Source organism: Aotus nancymaae, unplaced genomic scaffold, assembly GCF_030222135.1.
Source record: "Aotus nancymaae isolate 86718 unplaced genomic scaffold, 86718_ANA_hifiasm-v0.15.2.pri h1tg000064l_1, whole genome shotgun sequence".
Lineage (NCBI taxonomy): Eukaryota > Metazoa > Chordata > Mammalia > Primates > Aotidae > Aotus > Aotus nancymaae.
The window spans coordinates 10086098-10108382 of NW_026988479.1; the positions used below are offsets into that span (position 1 = coordinate 10086098).

A 22285-nucleotide genomic window follows, 5' to 3' on the forward strand; every position below is an offset into this window, starting at 1 on the left:
ATTTCTGTTTATAAGATCTTTTTACATATATGACTTCAATCACGTAACAACGCATATTCCCTTTAAACAGGTGGCAAAACTAAGGTTCAAAGAGATGATGTAACCTATCCAAGTTTGTACGACTAAGGGGGAAGAGCCAGGATTCACAACCAAATGTGTCTGGCTCTTTAGCCACTCTGCCATGGTGTCACCCAACAATCTTCTGAGGAATTGTCCCCCTTTATAGGTGGAAAAGCCAGCACTCAGAGACACACTGGGCCAAGGTCATCATTAAAGGGCAGAGTCAGTATTTGAACACAGGTGCCTCTGCTCTACTGCCTCATAGTGACCTTGTTCTTTCTTATTGAAGCAGCTATTTTTTCAACTTTAGAAACCAAGCAATGATTCCCTTCCGAGAGGGGCCTGACTCTGGGAGGAGGTGGGCGTGGTTGCTCAGACGGGCCTCAGTTGGCCACTGAGTTCACTGGCACCTTCTCAATCCTTGGTCCAGGCTCTGAAGTTTGCTTTGGCCCTGGGAGCCCTGGGAGCCCCGGGAGCCCCGGGAGCCCCGGGAGTCCTGGGAGCCTGAAGATTGGGAGGACGGCAGGAAGCAATCAGTGTGTGCAGAGAGGGTGGTGACTGTGGTAGCTAATCAGGAAATTACAGCCTGGGCAGAGAGAGAGGTTTGGCTTAGACGTCGCCTTTCCCTGGGTTCAGTACAGCATGCCCACATGGAGGCTTGGCTGAGGTCAGGATGTGCTGAGCAGGCGTGAGCGGGTCACAGCAGGCAGGATGCGCCAGCCTGGTCAGTGTCCTGCAGAGCTGTCCACACACCCCCAAGGCTGGCCTCTGGGGTGGCGCCTTGCAGGCAGTTCCCTCTGCCTGCTCTTGCACCCACTCATAACTTGATCCACAGGAGTGGCAGCTGTGGGCACCTGGAGGGGGTGCCTTGAGAGGCTGTTGGCTGGAGCTTTTTATCTGACCCTTGAAAGGGCAAGTGGAAAAGGAGACAAAACAATATCGGTGGGAAAAGCCAGCTGCAGAACTGTACATATGTGACACCATCTGCATTAAAGTGAAAAAAAAAAGGAGAAATAAATAAAACACCACACATAAAGTGGCAGTGAGAGATTTTGTTTTTTTCTCTTTTAGGTGGCAAAGATGAAAGACAAAACCTAGGATTGATTGCCCTGGATGTGGAGAATGGACACCCTTGTCCACTTTTGGCAATGCAAATAAGTGTGGCCTTCTCATAAGGCAATGTGGATTAGATTTCATATGTGTGTTTCTAGGGCCCAATCATTCTACTTCTTGAAATTATCCCAAGGAGCTAAATAAATGTCAAATGCACAGAGATGCATGGATAAGGATGTTTACTGTGGCTTATGATAATAGAAATACAAGGAATCACCTACATGCTCATTGGTGAGGAACTGGCTACGTTATTATGAATCCGTAGTTGTGGCCATTAAAGTAATGATTACTCAATAAGGAAAGATGTTCCTGATATTGTATTGAGTGAAAAAAGTGGCTTTCTAGAGAAGCATGGGATCTGGCATCCTTTATGTAACAGTAAGTGGGCATATAGAATGAATGAGCACGTAGACATGCATGTCTGATGAAGGAGGTCTGCAGGGATATTCATAAAAATATTCATAGTGGTTTGGGGGATCTTGACTTTTGTCCTCACACTTTTTTGAACGTTTTGCATTTTAAGAATGAGTATGTATTTTATGATCAGGAGAAACAAGAGTTTTTACCTTGAAAACATTGTATATGTGTCTCTGTGGTAGGTGGAAGGGCATTCTCTCAGAAGGAACCAAATGCACAAAGGAGAGAGGGCAGGAGCTCACTGAGGGTTTAGGAAGGGCCGAGAAATCAGTGTGGCTGCAGCCTGTGCTGTGTGATGGGCGGTGGGGGGACTGGAGGTTGGGGCAGTAGGCTGGAACCGGATCCTGAGGGCCTTACGTGCTCAGCGGGGCAGTTTGGCTTTTAAGGGATGGGAATAATAGTAAGCGAAGCATTGACCTGGCCAGATTTCATTCCCACTGCCTCTGAGAGTGGCTGTATCCCCCTCACTTGGCATCTAAGGCCCCTCTATTCTCTCTTATCTGTCTTTTCTTCCTCTTCCCATGTCTCCCAGGGATCCCCTTTGCCTGGCTCAGTCTCACCTCTACTCCTGCATACCTATCTGTTCTGTTAGAGGGCACTGAGTACCAGGCCCCCTCTAACAGGAAGCCTTCCCAGATTGCTCCCACTAGCCTTGATTTCTCCTTTCTCATACTCTCAACCTTGACCTTTCATACCCTACCTTGAATCAGACCTTAATTCCTCTATCCATAGATATTTCTTCTAGCACCAGCTGAAGGGGACTGTGGACTACAGGATCATCCCTAACACCTGGATGCCAGTGACCAGCCTGCCTGAGATATGCCAGCTTTAGCATCCTGATGGAGGGAGGGAGGGGGAGGGCAGCAAAGAGACCCAGCAGTTAGTATGTGCATATATGTCACAGGCACAGTGCCAAACACCATGTTTAACTTTTCATATTTTCCCCACTTTACAGATGAGGAAACAAGCCCAGAGAAGTTCTGTGACAGTGAATAAGTGGTGGTGCTGTGAGTTAAACCCAGGCTCTGCCTAACTCCAAAGTTCGTACTCTTAACCTCCATGATCTTGTCTCTGGCCCTTACCTCCCCACCCCACCCGGAGGTAGGCTGGGCTGGGTGGGCTGAGGCAGGGCCTTCCTAAGCTTTGCTGGCCAGAGCAGGAGGCTGGTGAAAGCCTAGGACTCAAGGGACTTCAGAGAGGGACGTGAATCCCTCTCACCCAACGGGGAGCTCCTGACCTGGTGGAGGATCAGGGCAGTGTAGCAACCGTGCTGGGGGCTTGGAAGTGCCACTACCCTCAAGGAAGCAAAGCAAGAGATTTCCCTGGGGAGTTGTCTGGAGGGGAGGGAGGCTGGACACGTTGATCAAGAAAGAGCATCTTCACTCAGAAATCCTCCAGCAGTAGGAGGTCAGTGAGATGAAAATGAGTTTTGTGCCCCTGAAGCAACAGCCCACTTGAAAGCAATATTTAATGGTCACATCGAGGGTCTTTTCAAACCCTGATAGGAAACCCGGAGAGATAGGCAGGTGGGGTCAATGTCTGCTTGACAGAAGGTTACTGGGGCTCTGTGAAGCGAGGTCATGCCCTGGAAAGAGCCCAGCCCATGGGCTAGAATTTGGGCTCCTTGACTCCCCAAGGGGATCATGCGCTCTTCTAGGCCCCTCCACGAGCCTGGGCTCAGTGGATATCCCTGCATTGAGGGGCGGCGTGAGTCTCTGGGAGCCTGGGGGGCTGGGTGGGCCTCAGTAGCCCCACTGTGTGTTCTGGACTGTGGGAGAGTTGAGAGGCATTGGTGGAGTTAACGCAAAGCTTGGGAGAAGCCAGGGGTTCACTATGAATTGTGTGTGCCTGTGTTCATTCTGGCCTTGGTGACACAATAGGAATGCCAGCTTGCGGGATGGAGGAAGGATCCTTGGCCACATCGTGCCTGGGGTGGGGTCTTTTGTGTAAGGATATCCTTTATTGAGTTGCATTTACCCAGACAGGGAGAGAGGTGTGTGTGTGTGCGCACGCGCGTGCGCGCACGCGCATCTGTGTGGACATGTATGTACACAAAATGCTGGAGTCTGGATGGGGATAAGCATCCATCCCAGTGTGTCCTGGAAGGTTCCCAGATAGGCCACAGGAGGGAACAGTTTGGGGAAACCCTTGCTGGGCCCCACCACAGCCTGGCAGGCGGTGAAGTGGCCAGCCGCTTTGTGGCTGCGATGTCTTAGAGAGTTTGCCAAGCACTTTCTGTGAAGTCATTGGGATGTTAAACCCTTGGTTCAATTAAATGGGTTAATAAGTATTGTCTGATTTTGGTGACGAATAATAATATAATGTGATAATAGCAATAATGGTGCTATTAGCTGCGATTATCACACGTGCCACACTGTCCCGGGCATAGAGGGGGGTGCAGCTTGCATTCCCGCATGCGCAGGCTGCATTTTCCACTCATAAAACCCCATTCTTCAAAGCCTTTCCAGCCCAACTCCCGATATCCATTTTAAGGACAAATTACCAACACTTAAAAAAATTGGTCCATTTTGCGTGAAAGCCAAGTTCAAATTACTGTTACTTTCCCCTTTATGTTGAAAACTTAAAAAAGGGTAGGGGTGGGAGCTGAGGGGGACACAGGGGACAGATAGAGGAGGAGAGGCAGAAGAGGGGGAAAGAGGGAGAATGGTGTACGGATGAAGAAGAAAAAAGCGAGCCTTCTTGTTTCAGTAAAAATGCATTTCTGGAATGATGTTTCAGTTTACTCAGGCAGAAAAATTAGAAATGGTGTGCTTATTAAACAGGCTAAGTAAGCATGACTATTTTTAGTAGTGTAGTAAAACCTTGGTAATTTGGACCTCTTTAATAAAGATTCCATGATCATGCGGGCTGGCAGGCACACTGCGTGTGTGTGTTGTGTGTGTCAGGGCAAGGTAGGGGTGCAGATCGGTTGCTGAATTGGAGGTTAGGGAGAGGGGAGGGTGCAAGAAGGGACAAAAGGAAGAGGGAAGGACTCCCTCTTAGGAGAACCTGCTTCAAACACTGAACTCTTGCTTAGTAATCAAAGATCATTACAAATTCTTCTCACTGAACACTCTTATTGGCACCTACTTATTTGACATCTGTTCAAAGAAGAATGTATTTGAAAGCAAAAATTTCATTTCTATAAAAATCTGTAAAGGTTTACTTGATAGCTGTCATACTGGCCCCCCTCAAATGAGGCTGCATTCCAGGTAGGTGATGACTGGCACCTCGGCGGGAGGACAGGGGGAGTGGGCAGAAGGCTACTCCCTGTCCTGTGGGTCACAGGGTTTTGTATTTTTAAAATAGTGATTATTTTATTTCATCATTGCAAAAGCGATAAATTGTCAGTGCAGAAAAACCTTGAAAGGGACAAATGTAAAAAATGCTCATTTTCTCCCTGTCAGAGGTAGCTGCTATTAACACTTAGTACACATCCATAAATTTCTCTGTGCATACATAAGAACAAAAATGATACTGTGCTTAAGACGGTTTCGTAGCTTGCCTTGTTTAGCTTTTTTGACAGAGAAGCTTGATTAAAAAACAGGGCAATAGTGAATCTATATTTAATTTTATGCCAAACTTACAAAGAAAAGTCATCCATCCCAGGTTGCTCTTTCCTGGTCACAAAGTAGATGCTTGATAAAGGAAGTGTCCTTAATGGAGTCCCACGGCTATGCTGCATAGGATGAAGAGTCAGGATGAGGGCCATGCAAGGGGTCCGCTATTGCTGGGCCTCCAAGGGGCTGCTGGTTGAAGAGGATTGTAGGGAAAGATTTGGCAAACAGTGAACACAGCCCCTGGGGTCATGGGAACCAGCCTCCAAATGCCTCTCTGGGTAATGCAGGGCATAAATACGTTTTGAATAAAATCGAGGTAAAAATATACATAACGTAAAATCTACCACTAACTTTTTTGTTTTTGAGACTGAGTTTTGCTCTTGTTTGTTGCCCAGCCTGGAGTGCAATGGCATGATCTCAGCTCACTGCAACCTCTGCCTCCCTGGTTCAAGCGATTCTCCTGCCTTAGCCTCCTAAGTAGCTGAGATTACAGGAATGTGCCACCATGCTTGGCTAATTTTTTGTAGTTAGTAAAGACAGGGTTTCACCATGTTGGTCAGACCAGTCTTGAACCCCTGACCTCAGGTGATCCACCCACCTCAGCCTCCCAAATTGCTGGGATTACAAGCGTGAGCCACTGTGCCTGGCCCATCATACTGTTTTCTGTAGTGACTATACCATTTTACATTCCCACAAGCAATGAACAAGGGTCCCAATTTCTCCACATCCTTGCCAACACTTGTTATTTTCTTTTATGATAACAGTCATCCTGATGGGTGTGAGGCAATATCTCACTGTGGCTTTGATTTGCATTTTCCTAATAACTAGTGATGTTGAGCTTCTTTTCGTGTAATTATTGGCCATTTGTATATTTTGTTTGGAGAAATATGTATTCAAGTCCTTTGCCCATTTTTGAATTTGGGTGTTCGGTTTTTTTGTTGTGTAGAAACACTTTTAAAAGCAGTGTCAAGAGCTGCCTGTGCTGAAAAGGAGTGAGCGAGTGGCGGAAGAAGGAAAGACACAAGAGAGGAGCGAAAGGAGTGCAGAGAGGGAGAAAGGGTCAAGATATGTTTTGTGGAGTGTGGGGGTGAGGGATGGCTATCCCTCAGTTCTTTTATTCAGTAAATATTTTTTGAGCATCTACTATGTGCAGACATTTCTGAGGGGTTACTGTCTATACCTGTTTGACTCAGTTCACCATACTGGTTCTCTGACTACACTGATCCTGTCCAGCTGCCAGGGCCAGCCTCCGGGAGGCAGTGCTTATAGTCACAGCCCATGGACTCTGCAGTCAGGCTAGGGATTGAGTCCTTAAAGTGGTGCACCTTAGGACAGGTTACATGAGCTCTCTGAGCTCCACATTCCCCTATAAAATGTAGCTAATAAAAGAAATGAAACATGTCAAGTGCAGCAGGGGACAACACAGAGTGATACATGTGCCTCAGCCAGCCAGAGCAGCTTTCTTCCTCTGTGAGGGCCATCCTGCCCTCTGCCTCCTCCCTGCTCCACAAGCAGCTTCCTGCACCCTGACCTGCTCCTCGGCAGCGGTCTGATTCAAGGAAAGCAGCCCCTCCAGCCAGGGCTTCAGCAGCCGCGTCTCCTGAGTGCTCTGCAGCTGCTTGACAGGTAAATACCTGTCCTGGACAGTACCAGCCAGTCGGGAGGCCAGACCCAGGAACCTGCAAAAGCAACGTGGGAGTGTGAAGAGTGGGGTTCCCCTGATGGGAGGGGCAAGGAGGCAGGGACCAGCAGGGGCTGGGAGGAGGCCTGTCAGGGGGGCTCCCCATCTCGGAAACAGGAAGCTTGTAATCTGGACTGACGTGGGAGCTTGGATTTCCTGATTGAGATTTCAAGGCCCTTTCTTCACCAAAAAGCTGCTCTGTGCCTCTGCCTGCCTCCACCCCAGGGCTTCCTCTATCCCTGCTACCTGTGCCCTCTGCTGTTCTCACATAGCCCGGAGCTCAGGAGGGCAAATCCTAGGGCCTGGGGACTTTTCTGTCTCGGTCTGGGAGCCCAGCTGAGTCTAGCCTCTTACAGAGAATTTTAATTTTTGATTTCCTTTCCCTCTTGAATACAGATGTGATTCATGTAAGGGTAGTGTCCAGCTCAGTGTGTGTGAGCGCAGGCCCTGGTCAGAGGGTCTGAGTTCAGGTGCTGCCTCTACCCCTCATTAGTTGTCTGTGCCATGTTGGGCAAGTTACTGATTCCTTTGAGCTTCAGTTTCTTCCTGTGAAAAATAAGGATAACAAATCCCTCCCTCATGAAGTTGCTCCAAGGAGCTTGCTGGGGCCTGGTGCTCAGGAAGAGCCTACTGTTAGCTTCTAATAACATGATATGCAAACAAAAACAGGTGTCCAGGCATCCTCGCCCCATGGTGCATGGCGCCCCCAGAGGAGCGTGCTGGGGTGAGCACCCCTGCTTCGCCCTCCACCCTGCTCATCTCTCAGGGTGCTGACTGGGCTCTGCCTCTCCCCAGAGTCCCAGTGGGTGGCAGGAATTGGTTCCTTTCCCAGGGCCTGGCCCACAGAAGATGGTGGGGAGATTGTACTCCAGGAAAATAGGCTGGGTGACTGAGGGCCCAGAATCTAGGATAGTTCCTGGGGTGGAGTGGGGGTGTAGCCAGGAGCACTGTCAATCATGACTCACATTGAGGACACCCTGCAGAGGCTGGGAGGGAAAGCTGAGCTGGGAAAATCCCAAATGACATCTAAGGTGACCTGTTGAGAAATTTTGACAGAGAAGTCCTATTAATGCAGAAAGGAGGGAATAGGACCTCGAGAAGAGAGCCAGGGCATTCCACTTTAATAAAATAATCATACCAGCCTCACAGGGCTGTGTGCAGGTAAAGGGGCTCATGAATGAGGAGTGTACACTTAGCTTGGGGCCCAGGGCCTTGTGTAGGTTCAGTCAGCATTGGCGCTTGCTACTGAACACAGGGATGGAGCTGCCTCCCCAGAAGGGCCTTGCCTGACCACCTTGTTTAAAGCAAGACCCCATTTACTATCATAGCACCCTGTTGTTTTTCTTCAGCCTAGGTTGTAATTACACACGTCTGTTTACTTGTCCAGCAGAGTGGGGGCTGTGTCTGTTTCCCCTGCTCTATCCTAGTACTGAGAGCAGGGGCACGGTCAATGTTGAATGAATGGGGGTCCCCTCCTCCAATCTTCAGGCAGAGCAGGCTAGGAATTCTGCCCTTTTCTTTTCTTTTTTCTTTTTTTTTTTCCAGAGGATTGGGCTTTCAGAGCCCCCTATAGTCCCTAGCCCCCTTCGGAGATGACCCTGCAGCCAGAGCAGCAGGGAAGGGCTGGATGCTGTAGACTCTGCCAGCCACAGAATAGCTGGGTGGGAACAGCTGGGAGGGGCCTGCGGCTGGGTCTTTCACTCACCTGCTTGGCCACAATCCTTGATGGATGATGGGGTCATTCTGGGACAATTTCTGCCCTTCCACCCATCTGCAGCTGTTTGGCCTGTGGCTCCACAGCCACACTGCATCACCACCTGAGCCCTGTGTGGCTCCCCTTGCAGCTGGTGCTAGACCCGACTTTCACCAGAGGCTTCCTTTTCGCTCCTCACTTTCCTCCTGCCTGCCTCCTTCTAGGTCTCCCGTAACTCCTGCCCTCAGCTGAGACCAGGGCCCTCTGGTCTTGGCAGATGTGTGAGGCTCAGGGAGGCCCTCTGAGTCCAGATGTGGTTGTGTTTATGTTTCCAGAGAGTGAGGGGTCGGAGCTCTGGACTGGAGCCGCTGGGGGAGGGGTGGTCTGGCTCCAGCCCCCTGCCCTATTCCACCCCCACCCCTACTAGCCTGTGTATCTGGCCCTGTTCATCTCAGAGCTCCACACTCCAGGTCTCACAGCATCAGACCATCCTCCAGGGAGAACCTCTCTTCATTCCTCATCTGAAGGTGAGAAAACCAGTGGAAAGATGCCTGGCTTTGGAATCTAAAATCCTACTGGCTCAGTGTGACCTTGGCCCAGCTACAGAGCCTAGGTTCCATCTGTAAAATAGGGACAACACTCCTGACCTCAGAGGCTGTGTTGACCTGGCTTGAGAATGTGTGCACAGGGCTCTCCAGCTGTCAGCTCATGACTAAGCCTATGGCTGTGCCCCACTCCTAGCTAGGGCTTGCCTGGGTCCAGGGCAGTGCCAACCCCCATCATAAGGTGATTCTGAAGCAGAATATCAACCCCTCCTTCCTCCCCCACTGCAGCTGCAAACATTTTGTTTTGCCATTAGAAATGACTTACTTAAGGGAAGCAGAATTTTACAGGCAGTTTACAGGCTGGTCTTGTTCAGTAGTTTCCAAAAGCCAGGGGAGGGCGGAGGCGGCCGGCAGTCCCCACAAGTTGGGATGGATTGGAAGTGAGAAGTGAGTCCTGTGTGACGGACACTTTCTCCTCCACAGCCGCACGCCCCTGGGTGGGCTCTCGGCACATTACGGGCAGTAGGGAGAAACGCCTCGCTAGACTCATAGATCCAGCCCCCTCAGTCCTCCTAGAACAGCCTGGCCCTGGCTCCAAGGAGGGAAGAGGGGCTGTTGCCGCACCCACAGGAGAAAAGGCAACCCCTGGCCTAACGCTCCGGGCAGGCAAGGGCCTCATAGCATCCTGGGGCCGCGGAGGGAGGGGGGTTCTCGCTAAGGCGGCCCACGCACAACGCTGAGAGGCGCAGCTTAGCGGGTGCGCACCGGGCGGGCTAGCAACGCCAGACAGTGCCCTCAAGGGAGCCAGGCTGAGCAGGTCAAGAATGGTTGAGGGGGAAGAGGAGTTAGGGAGACCTCGGCGGGGGCTGCCTCAGCGCCCCTCTCCTATCCAAGGGCCCCGGGCTGTCACAGTTCCCTTTCTATCCGCCTCCCTTCTCAACCCAATGAAGCAGTCAGGGCTCAGCAGTGCTTAGCACGCACGGACTATGGTTTTAATAGACGTACATGGACAAGTCGATATAGACAGATTTATAATTCTATACAGTCAGTCCGACATACACAGGGACGCTGTAAACAGGGGCGTGGGCCAGAGAGCGGGTGTGCAAAGTGGGCGCAGGGCCCAGGGGCCGGGCCCCTCGCTCTGCCGGCTCGACTCTTGCATGGCGGGCGGTGAGGAGGGGGCTGTTCTCCCAGACAGGGGGCCACCTCCTAGCCCGGGAGCAGAGCAGAGGGCCTAGGCCTGCGGCTAAGCTCTGGGCTGGGGTGTTCTGAGACGAGCCTCCCCGTCCTCCCGCCAGGTCCGCACTGCCCGCTGCGGCTCCGTGGCCTTAATATAGGGCTCCGGGGCGCAGGGCCAGCGAGGCTCTACCAGGCATGCCAGGGCCGTGTGCGGCTCCACGGAGTGCCCAGTCCTGGGCTGGGCACCGTTAACCCCAGCCCAACGCCCGCTCCAACGCGGATCCGACTCGAGCTAAGGCGCTCTCGGCCGGGGACGGCTCGGAGAGGGCATCTTGGTTTGTACGGGGTCGGGAAATCCCAGGCAAGTCCAGTCCGCAGGCACGGCGGCTCAGTCGGGGTCCAGCGCGGCGGGGACGCGGGCTACGAGGGCGTCCTCCCCCGGCCGCTGGGCCTCGGCGCTCGCCTACCGCGCTGCGTCCCCTCCGCAGAGTGGGCCGCCGGGGCCCGTGGGAACACACACACACCACCAGCGCCATCCCGAGGGAAATTGCAACTCATCCATTTTTTCGCGGCACTTTTCTCCGACGTCTTTTTCCTTTGTTTTTTGTCTTTTTGGAGGGCAGAGTGGGGTCTGGAAAAGCAAACACAAAACCAACCCGGAGTGGGAAGTGGGAGGAGGGGGCTGCGCAGGCGCGAGGTCCGCGGCGCGGTGCAGCGTGGCGAGCCGCGGCGTGGGAGCCAGGGCTCTGCGTGCGTCCTCTGCGCCCGCGCCCTTCCCCGCGCCGGCAGCCAGCCCGCGTGGCGCGGCGGGGCGGTCAGCTGTTGTACTGGCACGCGTTGAGGCCCGAGGCCGGGCCCTGCAGGCCGCCGTAGCCGAACGATGAGTGCTGCTTGGACTTGAGCCGCAGGCTGGCTAGGCTCGAGTTGCACGTGTCCCGGTAGACGCTGTAGGGCGAGGCGGGGGTGCCGTACGGGCAGGCGCCCGGCGACATGGCCGAGTTGAGCGAGGAGCCGGTGAGGTTGTTGATGTTGTTGAGGCCCGAGTTGGGCATGCCGGGCACGGCGCCTGGGCCCATGCTGGACGGCATGGTCATGGAGGAGATGGAGCTGGGTGCCGAGAACATGGACTGCGACGACAGCGGGCTCATGGAGTTGAAGAAGGTGAAGCTCTTGGTGGAGAGCGGTGCTGGCGCCAGGCTCTTGGCGGCCCAGTTGTTGTAGGAGTAGCCAGCAGCGTATACGTCCTCATAGGGCTGCACCAGGCCGCTGAACTGCGGCACGTAGCCGCCCTTGCACAGATCCAGCTGCTGGTTACGCTCCCGCTTCCGCCACTTGGCTCGCCGGTTCTTGAACCAGACCTGGGGGAGGGGGCGGGAGAAGGGGTCAGGGCCGCCGAGGGCTGGGAGGGCCGGGAGGGCCCCCTCCCCGCTGCCCCGGAGCCCTCCGCCCCGCCCGCCTGCTGCCCTCCTAAAGTCGTTACTCTCCTTCGACCGATTATTTCCGCTCCTCCGTTCCCTCCACAATGGTTCCTTTCCTGTCCCCAGAAAATACTAGTTTTTTTCCTTTTCCCGATCTTTATCTTCTTCCCCAAATTATATCCGTTTTCTTCTCTGAATACAGATTCTCTTTTATTTTAACAGATACTCGTTTTCTTTATTCCTCTCTCAACCAATTCACCTCTGCCTTCTCCCCGAAACGGATTTGCTTTATCTACTAAGTATTTCCGTCTTTTTATTCTCCCTCAAATACAAAAGGTATTTTTCTTCCCTGAGACATAGGACTCTCTGACTCCCCCAATTCTTCAATCTATTTCATCGCTCAAATAGTTTGTTATCTTTATTGGCAATATTTGATATTTTCTTCTAGGCTCCAAATGTTTATTTTCGTTCAGTCCACCCCGCTATCTGAACCTCTTTCTTCTCCCTCAGTCTGTTTTCTTGTTTATCCCCCATTTTTGATCCTTTCGAATCGTCCCCAAAATTAGTTTTTTTCATTCTTTCCAAGTATCTCACCTCCACGGTTCCCTTTAAAGTTATTTTTCTCAAATCTTGATCTTTTTGCTTCCTATTTAATTTTTCCTGCCGCCTCAATATATGCCAAATATGTTTCTCCAAATATTTAATTTTTCCAATTAAATATTAAACATTCTCCAAACATTGAATTTTTTTTTCGATTCTTACTAGTTTCTTCTAATCTTCCTGCCCTTCCTTTTCTCCCCCTAAATTTGGTGAGAAACTCCTGGTCCTCTGCATGCCCCCTGTCCTCTCGGATTTTCCTCCTGTTCTGAGCGGAGTTTCCTGAGCTAGTTTGCCAGACCCCTGCATCTCAGCTTTCCCTAGTCCTCAGTACTGACACTACCTGATTCCACCCCCACCCCACTCCTACCACCATAAACCTGGGCAGGATTAGTGAGTTCAGGATTACTGAGTGCTGTGTCTTCACTCCAAGTCCCACTGGGCTGGCCAGCCTGCCTAGGGAGGGGTGCGGGCTGGGGTTATGGTAAGGAGTCTGTGGGCCAGGTGGGACTTTGGTCGGCTTGGGAGGTACTCCCAATATCTGATTAAAGATTTGCGCCCCCAGGGAAGAAATGATTCTCTTGCTACCCTGGCAGGAAAGCCTTGCTTTTACTGGAAACCAAATTGGTGAGAAGAGGGAGAATGCAGGTTGGCCTTGGGTATGAGACGGTATATCCCAAAAGGGATTGGGAAGGCCACTTGACCATGGAGCCCCCCTCCCCCACAACTGACGGGAGACCTTCTGGAAAGGGCAGAAGGCAAAGGGTCCTACTGACGGCTGGGGATGGTGGAGAATCTCTTGAGCTTTTAGAGAATCTGCTTATGGGATGGGGCCACTGCTCCAGGAAGTTTTGAGAGCCCCAAACCCAGGCACCTTTCAGGCTTCTTCGAGGCAGCCAGGCAGGAGCTGCCTTTACTTTTCGTTTTGGGGGGAGGGCGAGCAGCTCCTGAGGTCCCCAGAGGCAGGGAATCCACTGCCCAGTCTCTAGCCCAAGGTATGCTGCTGAAATCCGATCGGGTCCTGGGCCCCACAGGGCATGGGGGATTCCCCTGGAGATACGGGTCTTTGGGTTGGGATTGCCTTAGTCTGAGGATCAGGTAGGATGAGGGTCAGAGGGGTTGGACGTTGGGGGCGGCCTGGAGGCCTGGCAGACGCTTGGTGGGTCGGGGCCTAAGGTGGGGATCGCCAGTGGAGGGAGGGAGCAGGTCTGAATGGTAGGAGAGTGCATGTCTGCGTGCGGGTCTAAGCTTTGGAAGGCTGCCTCGGAGGCGGCCGGCCGGTAGCCCTCTGGGCGGGTGTCCTTAGGCTCGTGCCCCTTGCTCACCCGCACACGCGGCTCGGTGAGGTTGGTCCACACGGCGATCTCCTCCCTCATGCTCATGTCGGGATAGCGGTTCCTCTGGAACGTGGCCTCTAGCTCCTGCAACTGCTGGCTCGTGAAGTGCGTACGTTGCCGCCGCTGCTTCTTCTTCTTGGCTGGGTCCTCTGCGCCTCCGCAGCCCGCGCCTCCCGCGCCACTGTCCTCGGGCCCCTTGGGTTCCCCGCCGCGCTCCTTCTCTGCAGCAGGCAGGACGGGGCGCGGGTCACCTGGGCTTACGCCCGGTTGCACCCCGTCCCGGCTCCACCGAAGCGCCCGCCACCAGCACTGGTGGTCTTCCCTCCCCTCTCCCTCCGGGGGCCCTGGGAACTGTCCCCACTGGAAAGCGCCCGCCGGGTGCTGGTCGTCAGTAGGCACCTCTCATCTGGTGTGCTGCTGAGAAGAGCCCAAGTATCGGAGCCCGAGCCGCGGGCCTGGGTTTCTGGCTGGGCAGGGCCCGCACCCTTAGCTCGGCTCAGACTGGCCCTGCTGCTGCTGTTCCAGCAAATGTACGCTTTTGCTTGTTTGTTTTGCGAGCTCTTAGGGGGTCTAAATCTGAGGGGGTCTCTACTTCTGTGAACTCGGATCAGATCCTTCCAGCCTAAAGCCCCTCCACTTTCTTCTTCTCAGGGATGTGTGGGAACCCCACAGGGCAGGCACAGCACAGCCGGGTTCTCGGCCTTGCTTCCAGGCCTCCAGTCCCAAAGCCTAGAAAACCCCACCAACTGCAGCCCAGACAGACACTTTGTCTAGGTGACCTCGGGCTTTAGTCTGTTTCTCTTTGAAGCTACACAAAACACACGCAGTCATAGAAACATTGATACATAGAGAAAAAGAGTTTAAAAACAAAACAGAGAAGCCCAGAAAAGCTCACAGCTCTATGCCTAAAGACACGGAAAGGGCTACAAATTCTCAAAATCAGAGAGGAAGAAACAGAGCAAATGTAAATTAAGAAGCTAGAAAGCTTCATACAAACACACCCCTAACTAAATACAGAGCTGTAAGTGTATAAACTCCAGGCTGACAGAAGCATTTATTTCTCCAGAATTAAAAAAAAAATGTACCGTTGTAGATAGATTTTTTAACCCCTTCCCAATAAGGCCTTGTATAGATAATTTTAAATCCCAGAGAAACACATTATAGTTAGATAATGTAAATTCCCCAAATAACACCACTGTAAATGGATTTTGCGAAAATTCTCGAGAAATGCGCCATTTTGGATTGACTTTTTAAAATCTCCGGAATAATGCTGCGTGTAGTTATTTTAAATTCCGGAGACCTACACTTAGTATATTAATTCGTTCAAAATCGAAAGATACAGTTAAAATTGTTAATTCATCTTCACAGATTAGGTTCAAAATAATCAATCTACGATTATATATATCTCTCTAGGTTTTAAAAATTAAACCAAAGAACACGCTTAAAACTTTTGAAAACAAAAGTATAGTTCAGCGTTAACTGTGTTTTAACCAAGCAAACAGAACCTCTCAGAAAAATCACTTAGGGATGCAAAAGAGAAACAGATTAAGAAAGCGGAGAGAAACACTCAGCCGTGTATTAAGAAATGAACGCGGAAGAGTCGTCCACGCCAGGGAGCTCGGAGCCCCTCGGGGACCCAGGCGGCTGCGCTGGGCAGCGGATTCGCCGCTCCACTGCCGGAGCCGGTCACCCGCGGGCCCAGCTCGCTGCTGGAAAAAAGCTCCAACTCGGACAAAAAGCGCGGAGGGAGACGCGCTGGAGCCGGGGCAGGGGCCGGGCAGCTCCCAGCTCTGGCCGCGCACGTGGGCCGGGATCCCTCGATCGGGGTTCGGTCTGGCCTTGCTGGGAGTCCAGCCGCGCCCCTTGGCCCGCTGGTTCCCTGGCCCGCTCGCCCTTACCGTCCTCTGTGTCTCCCTTTTACTTGATGACCCTCTCTCCCCCCCAATTTACCCTTCCCACCCTCCCCTTCTCTTCAGTCTCTTCCTCTCAGTCTGTCGCCTACTGTCACGGTGTTAGCCTCCCTCTCAGTCTCTCTAAGCGCGTTCTCTCGCTCATCACCCCCATTCCTTTCTGGGTCTGCTCCTCTCCCTTCGTCCAAGCCGCTCCTTAGCGCCCAGTTGCGCAAATCCAACTTTTTTCCCGTTCTATTTACTCCTGATCAAGAGGGGCTGTCAGTCCAACCCTCCAGCCGTAGGCTCGTGCATCTGCCAGTTTCTTGGTGCGTGGGGACCGCGTGGAAGTGCCTTCGCGTGTGCGTAAGTTTCCGCGTTCACCGTCAGGTCGAGAACGGGAAAAAGAAAGCTCCTGACGCTTCTGGGGCGGAGAGGGAGCTTGGTTGCACGGCGCGGGCGTCAGGCCCTGCTCCCAGCTTCCCGTGCCCCGCGCCCGGGAAGGCTCCGTGCGCGCCGCGCGGGGAACGGCGCTTACCTGGCAGCTCCGTGTCAGACGACTCGCTGGCAGAGTTCTCGAGCGGCTCGCGGGGGTCGGCGGGCCGGGCCAGGTGGAAGGCGGGCCCCATGTCATGGGGTGGTGGCGGCGGCGGCCGGAGCCCCTCCGGCAGCCGCTCCAGGCTCATGCCCCCCTTGAAGGCGTCCATGGAGGTGGGGACTGAGGCGGGCGCTCCAGGGGCCGGGGCTGGGCGCGCCCCGCCGCCCTGGCTGCGACCTGCGGGGACAAGAGCGCAGCGCCTAAGCGGCTGCCCTCCAGGGCTGCCGGCGCCCGCAGCGACGCCGTACCCGCCCCATGGACCGCCCGGGGCTGCGGTGCCGGGCGGGCAGAGGCGGCGGCAGCTTCTAGCGACCGGGCGCCTGGCTCCGCGCTCCGGGCTGCGTTCCTGCCGCTCGGGCCTCAGTCGCCCCGCCGGCCCCGGCTCCGGCTCTGGCTCCGGCTCGCGATCCGGGGCCGGTTTCTAAGGCTCCGGACGGCGCCGGCAGAGTCTGTCTTAAAGCGACAGCGCGCACAGCCAGGTTCCAGAAGTCCCTGCGCCAGGGGTGCTGGGTGGGGTGGGCCTGGGTGGGAGGGGGCTGGGGAGGGAGGGAGCGAGCGAGCGAGGCAGCGCGGGCGGAATCCAGCCCCGAGTCGCCCGCGCCGCCGCGCCCTCGCTGCTGCCCTCCCTCCCTCCCTGCCTCGCCCGCGCCCTCCCCCTCCGCAGCCACCTTCCCGCCGCCTCCCCGCCCCCCGCGGCCTCGCTGCGCCTCTCCCTCCTTCCCCGGTGACACACCGAGTTCTCCCTCGGCCTCACAAAAGAAACGCTCTGGCCTGCAAGTCCCGGGCGGCTCGTGCCCACCTCAGGCCCCAAATGACTTGTTTCGCCTAGAAATCAACTCCCGTCTCGGCCGCCTCGAAGTCCCCAGCCCTGGCGAGAACAGCCCAGGATGAGTGAATGTTTGCCGAGCAGGATCGCACCGAGCGGGCGCCTTCGAGCCAGCGCCGGGGCGGGGGCAGAGCCCGGGGCCCGTTCCGGCAGCTCCCAGCGGTGTCCTCGTCGAGGGGCCGCCTGCCCCTCCTCCTCCAGCCTCTTCTCCCGGGAACTCAGCCCGGCTGAGTGACAGCAGCCTGCACTCTAATGGGCCCCCGGATGCTGCCTCCTAATTAGCTTGGACCTTCTCCCCTAAGGCTGCTTCTCAGGCCTCCCTCTCTGCACCGCAGTCAATTTTCCGGGATTGGGATAGAAATGATGGCTTCTAATCAGACGAAACGTTTTTGCTGGCGCTCGGCATTTGGCGAGTACAGAGGGAAGACCCCAGAAGCCCAGCCATGCCCCACAGCCTCTTCTACCTCTCCCCTTGTTTTGCACCTTACCCATTGGCAAAATGGGCCAGGCCTGGCCTTGGCAGCCTTTGCCCTTCTTCAGGGTAGCTTTGTCTCAGCCTGGGGGACTACATCCTGGCTTCCCAGGGCTTCAGATACAGGCCTGGTAGGCCAGGTGACTGCTGTCTCCCAACCCTGGGCCAGCAGCCCAGGAAGCCCTCAGTCTTCCAGCTTCTTTCCCACACAGTGGTGGCTGAGCTGCAGCTCCAGTGGGCCTTTGCTGGGCACAGGCAAAGACGTTACTCTCCCACTCCCAAGAGGGATCCCCTCCTCAAGTCCTTGCACGTAGGTGAAGTTTGTCGAAGGATTTTGCTCAACAATTGTTAGCTGGCCCTGAGACCTCAGCGTCTTGAGCAAACAGGCTCCAGCTGGGGCGGCAAGGCGCCGCCCTGACCTGCTCCTCTGACCATAGGCGGACCCCAGACTACCCTCTGCCCCTCACCTGTGACCAGCTCCACCAGACACAGCAACCCAAGGGAGCAGCGCCAGGGAGATTGTCAGCCTGGGAAAGAAGCACTGCCTTGCTCTCCAGGGAGGTGTCCAGTGTCCTCACCCCAAAACCCAGTGCCTCCTCACCTCCTGGGTGGGTGGCACTGACGGTGCAGGTATCACCGTCTGGGGCACTCTGTAGGATCTGCCTTTGAGTCCTCACCTTACCCCTTCCCATCACAGGGAGACACCCAGGGTCAGGTTGAGCTCCTTGTGAGGGATGCTGGGGCCAGGGGCAGGCACACAGGGTGGAACCAGGCCTTCCATTCCATGTTAGCCCCTGCCCCCCTTGCCCCCCAACTGTTGGGCAGGGAGAGACAGCAGCTCCTTAGGGCCTGGCGCTTTCTCACTGTGCATCTGTGACCACAGGAGGAAGGGTCTGAGGCCAGAGGGAGAGGACACTTCCCAGGAGTTTGGGTTGAGGAGGCTCAGTGACTCCTGCCTTCTTCCAAGCTGAGATCTCCCTCCATGAAATCAGTCCTGGCCACGGGGAGGGGGACATGGGGAAGCACAGTTGCACAGCATTTGCCCTCAGTTCCACCTTTACCACATTTCTTGGCTGAGTCTCCTGCAGCAGAAGATCCCTCCTTTCAAGGAGATATTCAGGTGCCGCAGCATGCTAGGGAGTGTCCCTTCACACACCATTCTCCCTTTAGCTGTCTTACCGCATAGAACAGCCTGCGCGCATACAGCATGGGGGCATGCACACACACACACACATCCTGTACATCCACGCCAGCATGCCGTGCACACACATGCACTCACTGCACTGTGGAAGTGCTGAGTTGAGGCATATATGTGCTACTTGGCATGAACGCCAGCTGGTAGGGGATGGGAGGTGTGTTCTAACCCCGCCACATATCAGGCCAAGGTGGGAAGCACAGTGCATCTCTGAGCAGAGACTTAGAAATGAATGGTCTGTCTGTGGGCATCCGGAGGAGGCTGGGACTCACAGCTTCCTCATTTCCCAGAGGGACCAAAGTGACTCTTTGGGCTGTCCCCGATGGGGACTGTTTTGTGACTCAGCAGCACTCACTGATTAGTCTGGGGCCTGTATCCTCACTGCTGGTGCATTTAATGCAGTTATTGAGCACCTGCTGTGTGCCCCTCTAGGCCCAAACCTCTGGCAGAACTCCAGGCAAGCACAATAGTCCCTTTATTTGGCAATCTCGATGCCTGCTGTGTGGATGGAAAAGCCCTCAGACTGTTTCAGGTGAAGCCCCGTATCCTCAGGGGACCTGAGACCCAAAGAGGGGATGGGGCTAGTGGGGCCTGCTAGGGGAGTGTGTTCTGCTTGGCCTGGACCGCAGTGAGTGATCAAGGAGTGAGGAGGCAATTGATTGCGAGGAGGCTGTGGCCTGATCCTGGGCATTGGCTGGGGAAGGGACCTGGACATGCTCTCTGTTCTTCCCCAGCTACACTCTCTCACTGGCCACTGTCCCAGTCAAGATAGGGGCTTCTTGCACACTCACAGACACATCACACACACAGGACAGAAGACAGCACTCTTTCAGGAGTAAGAAGAGGCTTGGTGTTCCTCCAGCTGTGCTATGTGACCTGTGTTTGCCTCAAGGTCAAGGCCTGATCTGTCCTGTGCCTCAGTTCCCATGTCCAATATGGGACTCTGCCTGCTGCTTCAGTATCCAGCTCGCTTGCTGATGGGACACGAAGAGAGGAGGGAAAGGGGCTTAGTGGAGCTGGAACCATGTGTCCAGCTGGCCCCTGCCAGGTGGCCCCTGCACCCTGTCGTGCTGTTCCAGGGACCCCACACCATCCCTGGTCACACAGTCAGCAATGATTCTGTGATTTTCAAGAATTTTGGAGTTTAGGGTCCCGGCGGGGCTGAGCAGAAGAGCCTGGGCTGTTGTGGAGTTGAAGCAGTCACCAAGAGGACCCTTCCTGAAGCCGGGCTCACTAAAAACAGCCTGTGCCCAAGAATGGTTTAGTAATGTAATTTGGGAAGGGTGGTTGGGATGCTCTCATGGAGAGGTATCCTTCTATCCACCCTTGGGGGCACCCTGCCCTAATCCTTGCTCCGAGAATCAAGGTATTTTAGGAAAAAGGAAGGAATGTGCCATGGCCTGCTACCAGGGCTATCCATGACTCTCTGGGACATTCCAGCCCTAAGCCTCTTAGTCCGTGGAGACGTTCAAACTTGAAAACCCAGTTTTGGGAGTGCAGCCTAGACCACCTACCTCTTTCTGCCTGATCTAACACCCCCTCCCCAATAAAAGCTCTTGTTTCTTTGACTACAGCAATTACTGGATAAGCAGGGAGGAGGGTGCTCAGGTAGGGGCTGGAAAGACCTCACTGGCTCCTTTGGGCTTCCTGGGACCCCAGTCTGAGGCTTCCAGCCAATTGAGGATCCCCAGCCTGTTCCGGGGAGAGCAAGGATGTATTTGGGCAGGACTGCCACCAGTGAGGCACAGATGGGATTACAGAACTCAGGACTCTGTGCTGTGGGCCAGCGGCTGGTAGGACGAAGGCTCTCCCGGGCCCACCTCTCACCTAATTTCACAGAAGCTTTCTAGTTCCTGAGAATGACTGAGCTGTGGGGAAGAAGACTAGGAAGGAGGTAGCAGCTGATCACACAACTGGGGAGCAGAGGGGTGGGTTTTGATGCACCATAGCCTCCTCTTCCCAGCGGCTAGGTGGGAGAAGAGCACCCTGAGTCTGTCTGGAGGCCCCTGCATCCTAGAGTCCAGACAGCCTGGTCTCCATGCCCCAGCCCACCTCTTTTCCTTTCCCTGGCAGAGATGCGGGAAGCCCAAAGCAGCCCTGTGAAAGGGCACGGGGAGAGCAAGTCTCCTGTGCTGCCCTGGCTGCCTCTGGCTTTTGGCCTGACTACCCTAGACCTGAACCCTAGACCTGAATCCTCCCTCAGTGGACAGCAACCTGGGATTTCCTCCCTCTGGAGCTGGTGGCTTTCAGAGGTCACAGCGATGTCCAGAGAATACACAAGTCTTAGTTTTTCAGAAAAGTGGACTAACTAGTTGTAGATTCAGGGAATTCCTAAATCGGAAAATCTTGGGACCCGGATTTCAGCCTGGGGTTCCCATGACTGCTATCCTGGCTTTGGGGCCCTGCCTTTGCCGCGGGAGAATAGGCTCCAATTTACGAAGCTGGCCAATTTCAGAAATTCAAGACCCGGTTCTTGAGAAGCGGCTGCGTGCTCCGGGACACTGCGTCAACAACCAAACCCGGGAGAAGCCGCGGCAATGTCTTTATTGGACGTTACGAAGGGAATTTGGGGTTTCTCTCATGGGAAGAAAAAGCCCGACCTGTGCCGGCGAGGGCAGGCCGCCGTGGGCTGGGGGCACCTCCGAGCTCTGAGGCGGGACGTCGGGGTCCGGGGCGAAGAGCCAGAGCGCGGGCCGATGTCTGCTGCTTTTCTTTATCATTGCTGCCCGAACGAACGAACGAACGAACGAATGAAGCGGTTTCGTTTAGGAAAAATACCCTCTTGATGCGAAGCTACGGCCGAAGTCCCGGGCCACGCAGAGGGGCCGGCAGTTCCATGGGTGGTGGGGCCCTCCATCCCTGGACGCAGTTAGGAGCAGCGGGAGGCCCTCTCTCCTGCCCATTTCTCCTGGGGGTGGGGAGGCCCTGCGTCCCGCGCCGCCGCGATGGGCTGCCACGGGGTTGTGCCCTTTGCGGAGCCGTGGCCCGTGCCCCCGAGGCTGCTACCCGCTTGGGGTGCCCGGGGCCGAAGCGGAGGGTTGATCCCACCGGTTAGGTGACCGCGGCTATGATTGTGCCCTGGGCGCAGGAACGGGGCTGCTGCCTCGAAGGCTCCTGACCTTCCGCGCCTTGCGCTGTCGCGTGCCGCCGGCTGGACCCACACACGCCAGGAGCAAACTGCGCAGGACTCGGCCGGCCGCCACCTCCCTGCTCCCCTCCACCGCGGAGACCCTGCGCCCCTAGCCCAGCGTCTCTTACCCCACCTGGGCAGCGCTGCGTCTGCCGCTCGTCTGCTCCGGGCTCGCCCGCCGCGGACTCTGGCTCAGGTTTCGGCTCCGGCTGGGGCCCCGGATCCAGCTCTGGCTCTAGCTCTGGCTCTGCCAGTTGCTTCGGCCCCTGCTGGTTCGCTACATCCCAGTGCTCGAGGCCGGGGCTGCCTTGGCTCGGCCCGCTCCTCCCGCCGCCGCCGCCCGTCGCCCGCGGGGAAGGCGGGGACACCGGCCGGGAGGCGGGAAGGGGGGAGGGGAAGTAGGCACTCGCCTGGACCTGCGGGGAGGGGCGGCGCGCAGTCCCGCCGCCTAGGGGTCCCGGCCTCCCTCGGGGCGCAGGCTGGGGTCCGCGCGGCTGGTGGTTGGGTCTGGAGGCCGAGGAGCGCGCCCTCGGACCTCCGTGGAGGGGCCTGGCAGCTTGCGGACGAAGCCACAG

General features: G+C 55.3%; 2 protein-coding genes across 2 annotated transcripts in view; one reads left to right on the forward strand and one right to left on the reverse strand.

The window, feature by feature from the left end:
* CATSPER3 (cation channel sperm associated 3) overlaps positions 1 to 1188 on the forward strand; it is a 53817-nt gene extending 52629 nt beyond the window's left edge. The window contains exon 8 of the mRNA XM_021664906.2: positions 1132 to 1188. Within this exon, the coding sequence (XP_021520581.2) occupies positions 1132 to 1144 (13 nt within the window). The 3' untranslated portion in view covers positions 1145 to 1188. The remainder of the gene's footprint in view (positions 1 to 1131) is intronic.
* An 8848-nt stretch (positions 1189 to 10036) lies between these two features.
* On the reverse strand, positions 10037 to 16543 carry PITX1 (paired like homeodomain 1). The gene is made up of 3 exons (XM_012437754.2): positions 16028 to 16543; positions 13589 to 13821; positions 10037 to 11606 (listed from the first exon to the last, which is right to left on the reverse strand). The coding sequence occupies exons 1-3, from the start codon at positions 16194 to 16196 to the stop codon at positions 11064 to 11066; spliced, it is 945 nt and encodes a 314-aa protein (XP_012293177.1). The 5' UTR covers positions 16197 to 16543; the 3' UTR covers positions 10037 to 11063.
* Between the last annotated feature and the right edge of the window lie 5742 nt (positions 16544 to 22285).

What these genes read in the sequence shown, in the direction of transcription:
- PITX1 (XM_012437754.2), bottom strand. Translation starts at nt 16,196, where the DNA reads ATGGACGCCTTCAAGGGGGGCATGAGCCTGGAGCGGCTGCCGGAGGGG. An exon ending in GTCTGACACGGAGCTGCCAG is followed by an intron (nt 13,822 to 16,027) that starts GTAAGCGCCGTT and finishes TGCCTGCTGCAG; the next exon opens with AGAAGGAGCGCGGCGGGGAA. An exon ending in TCACCGAGCCGCGTGTGCGG is followed by an intron (nt 11,607 to 13,588) that starts GTGAGCAAGGGG and finishes CCCCTCCCCCAG; the next exon opens with GTCTGGTTCAAGAACCGGCG.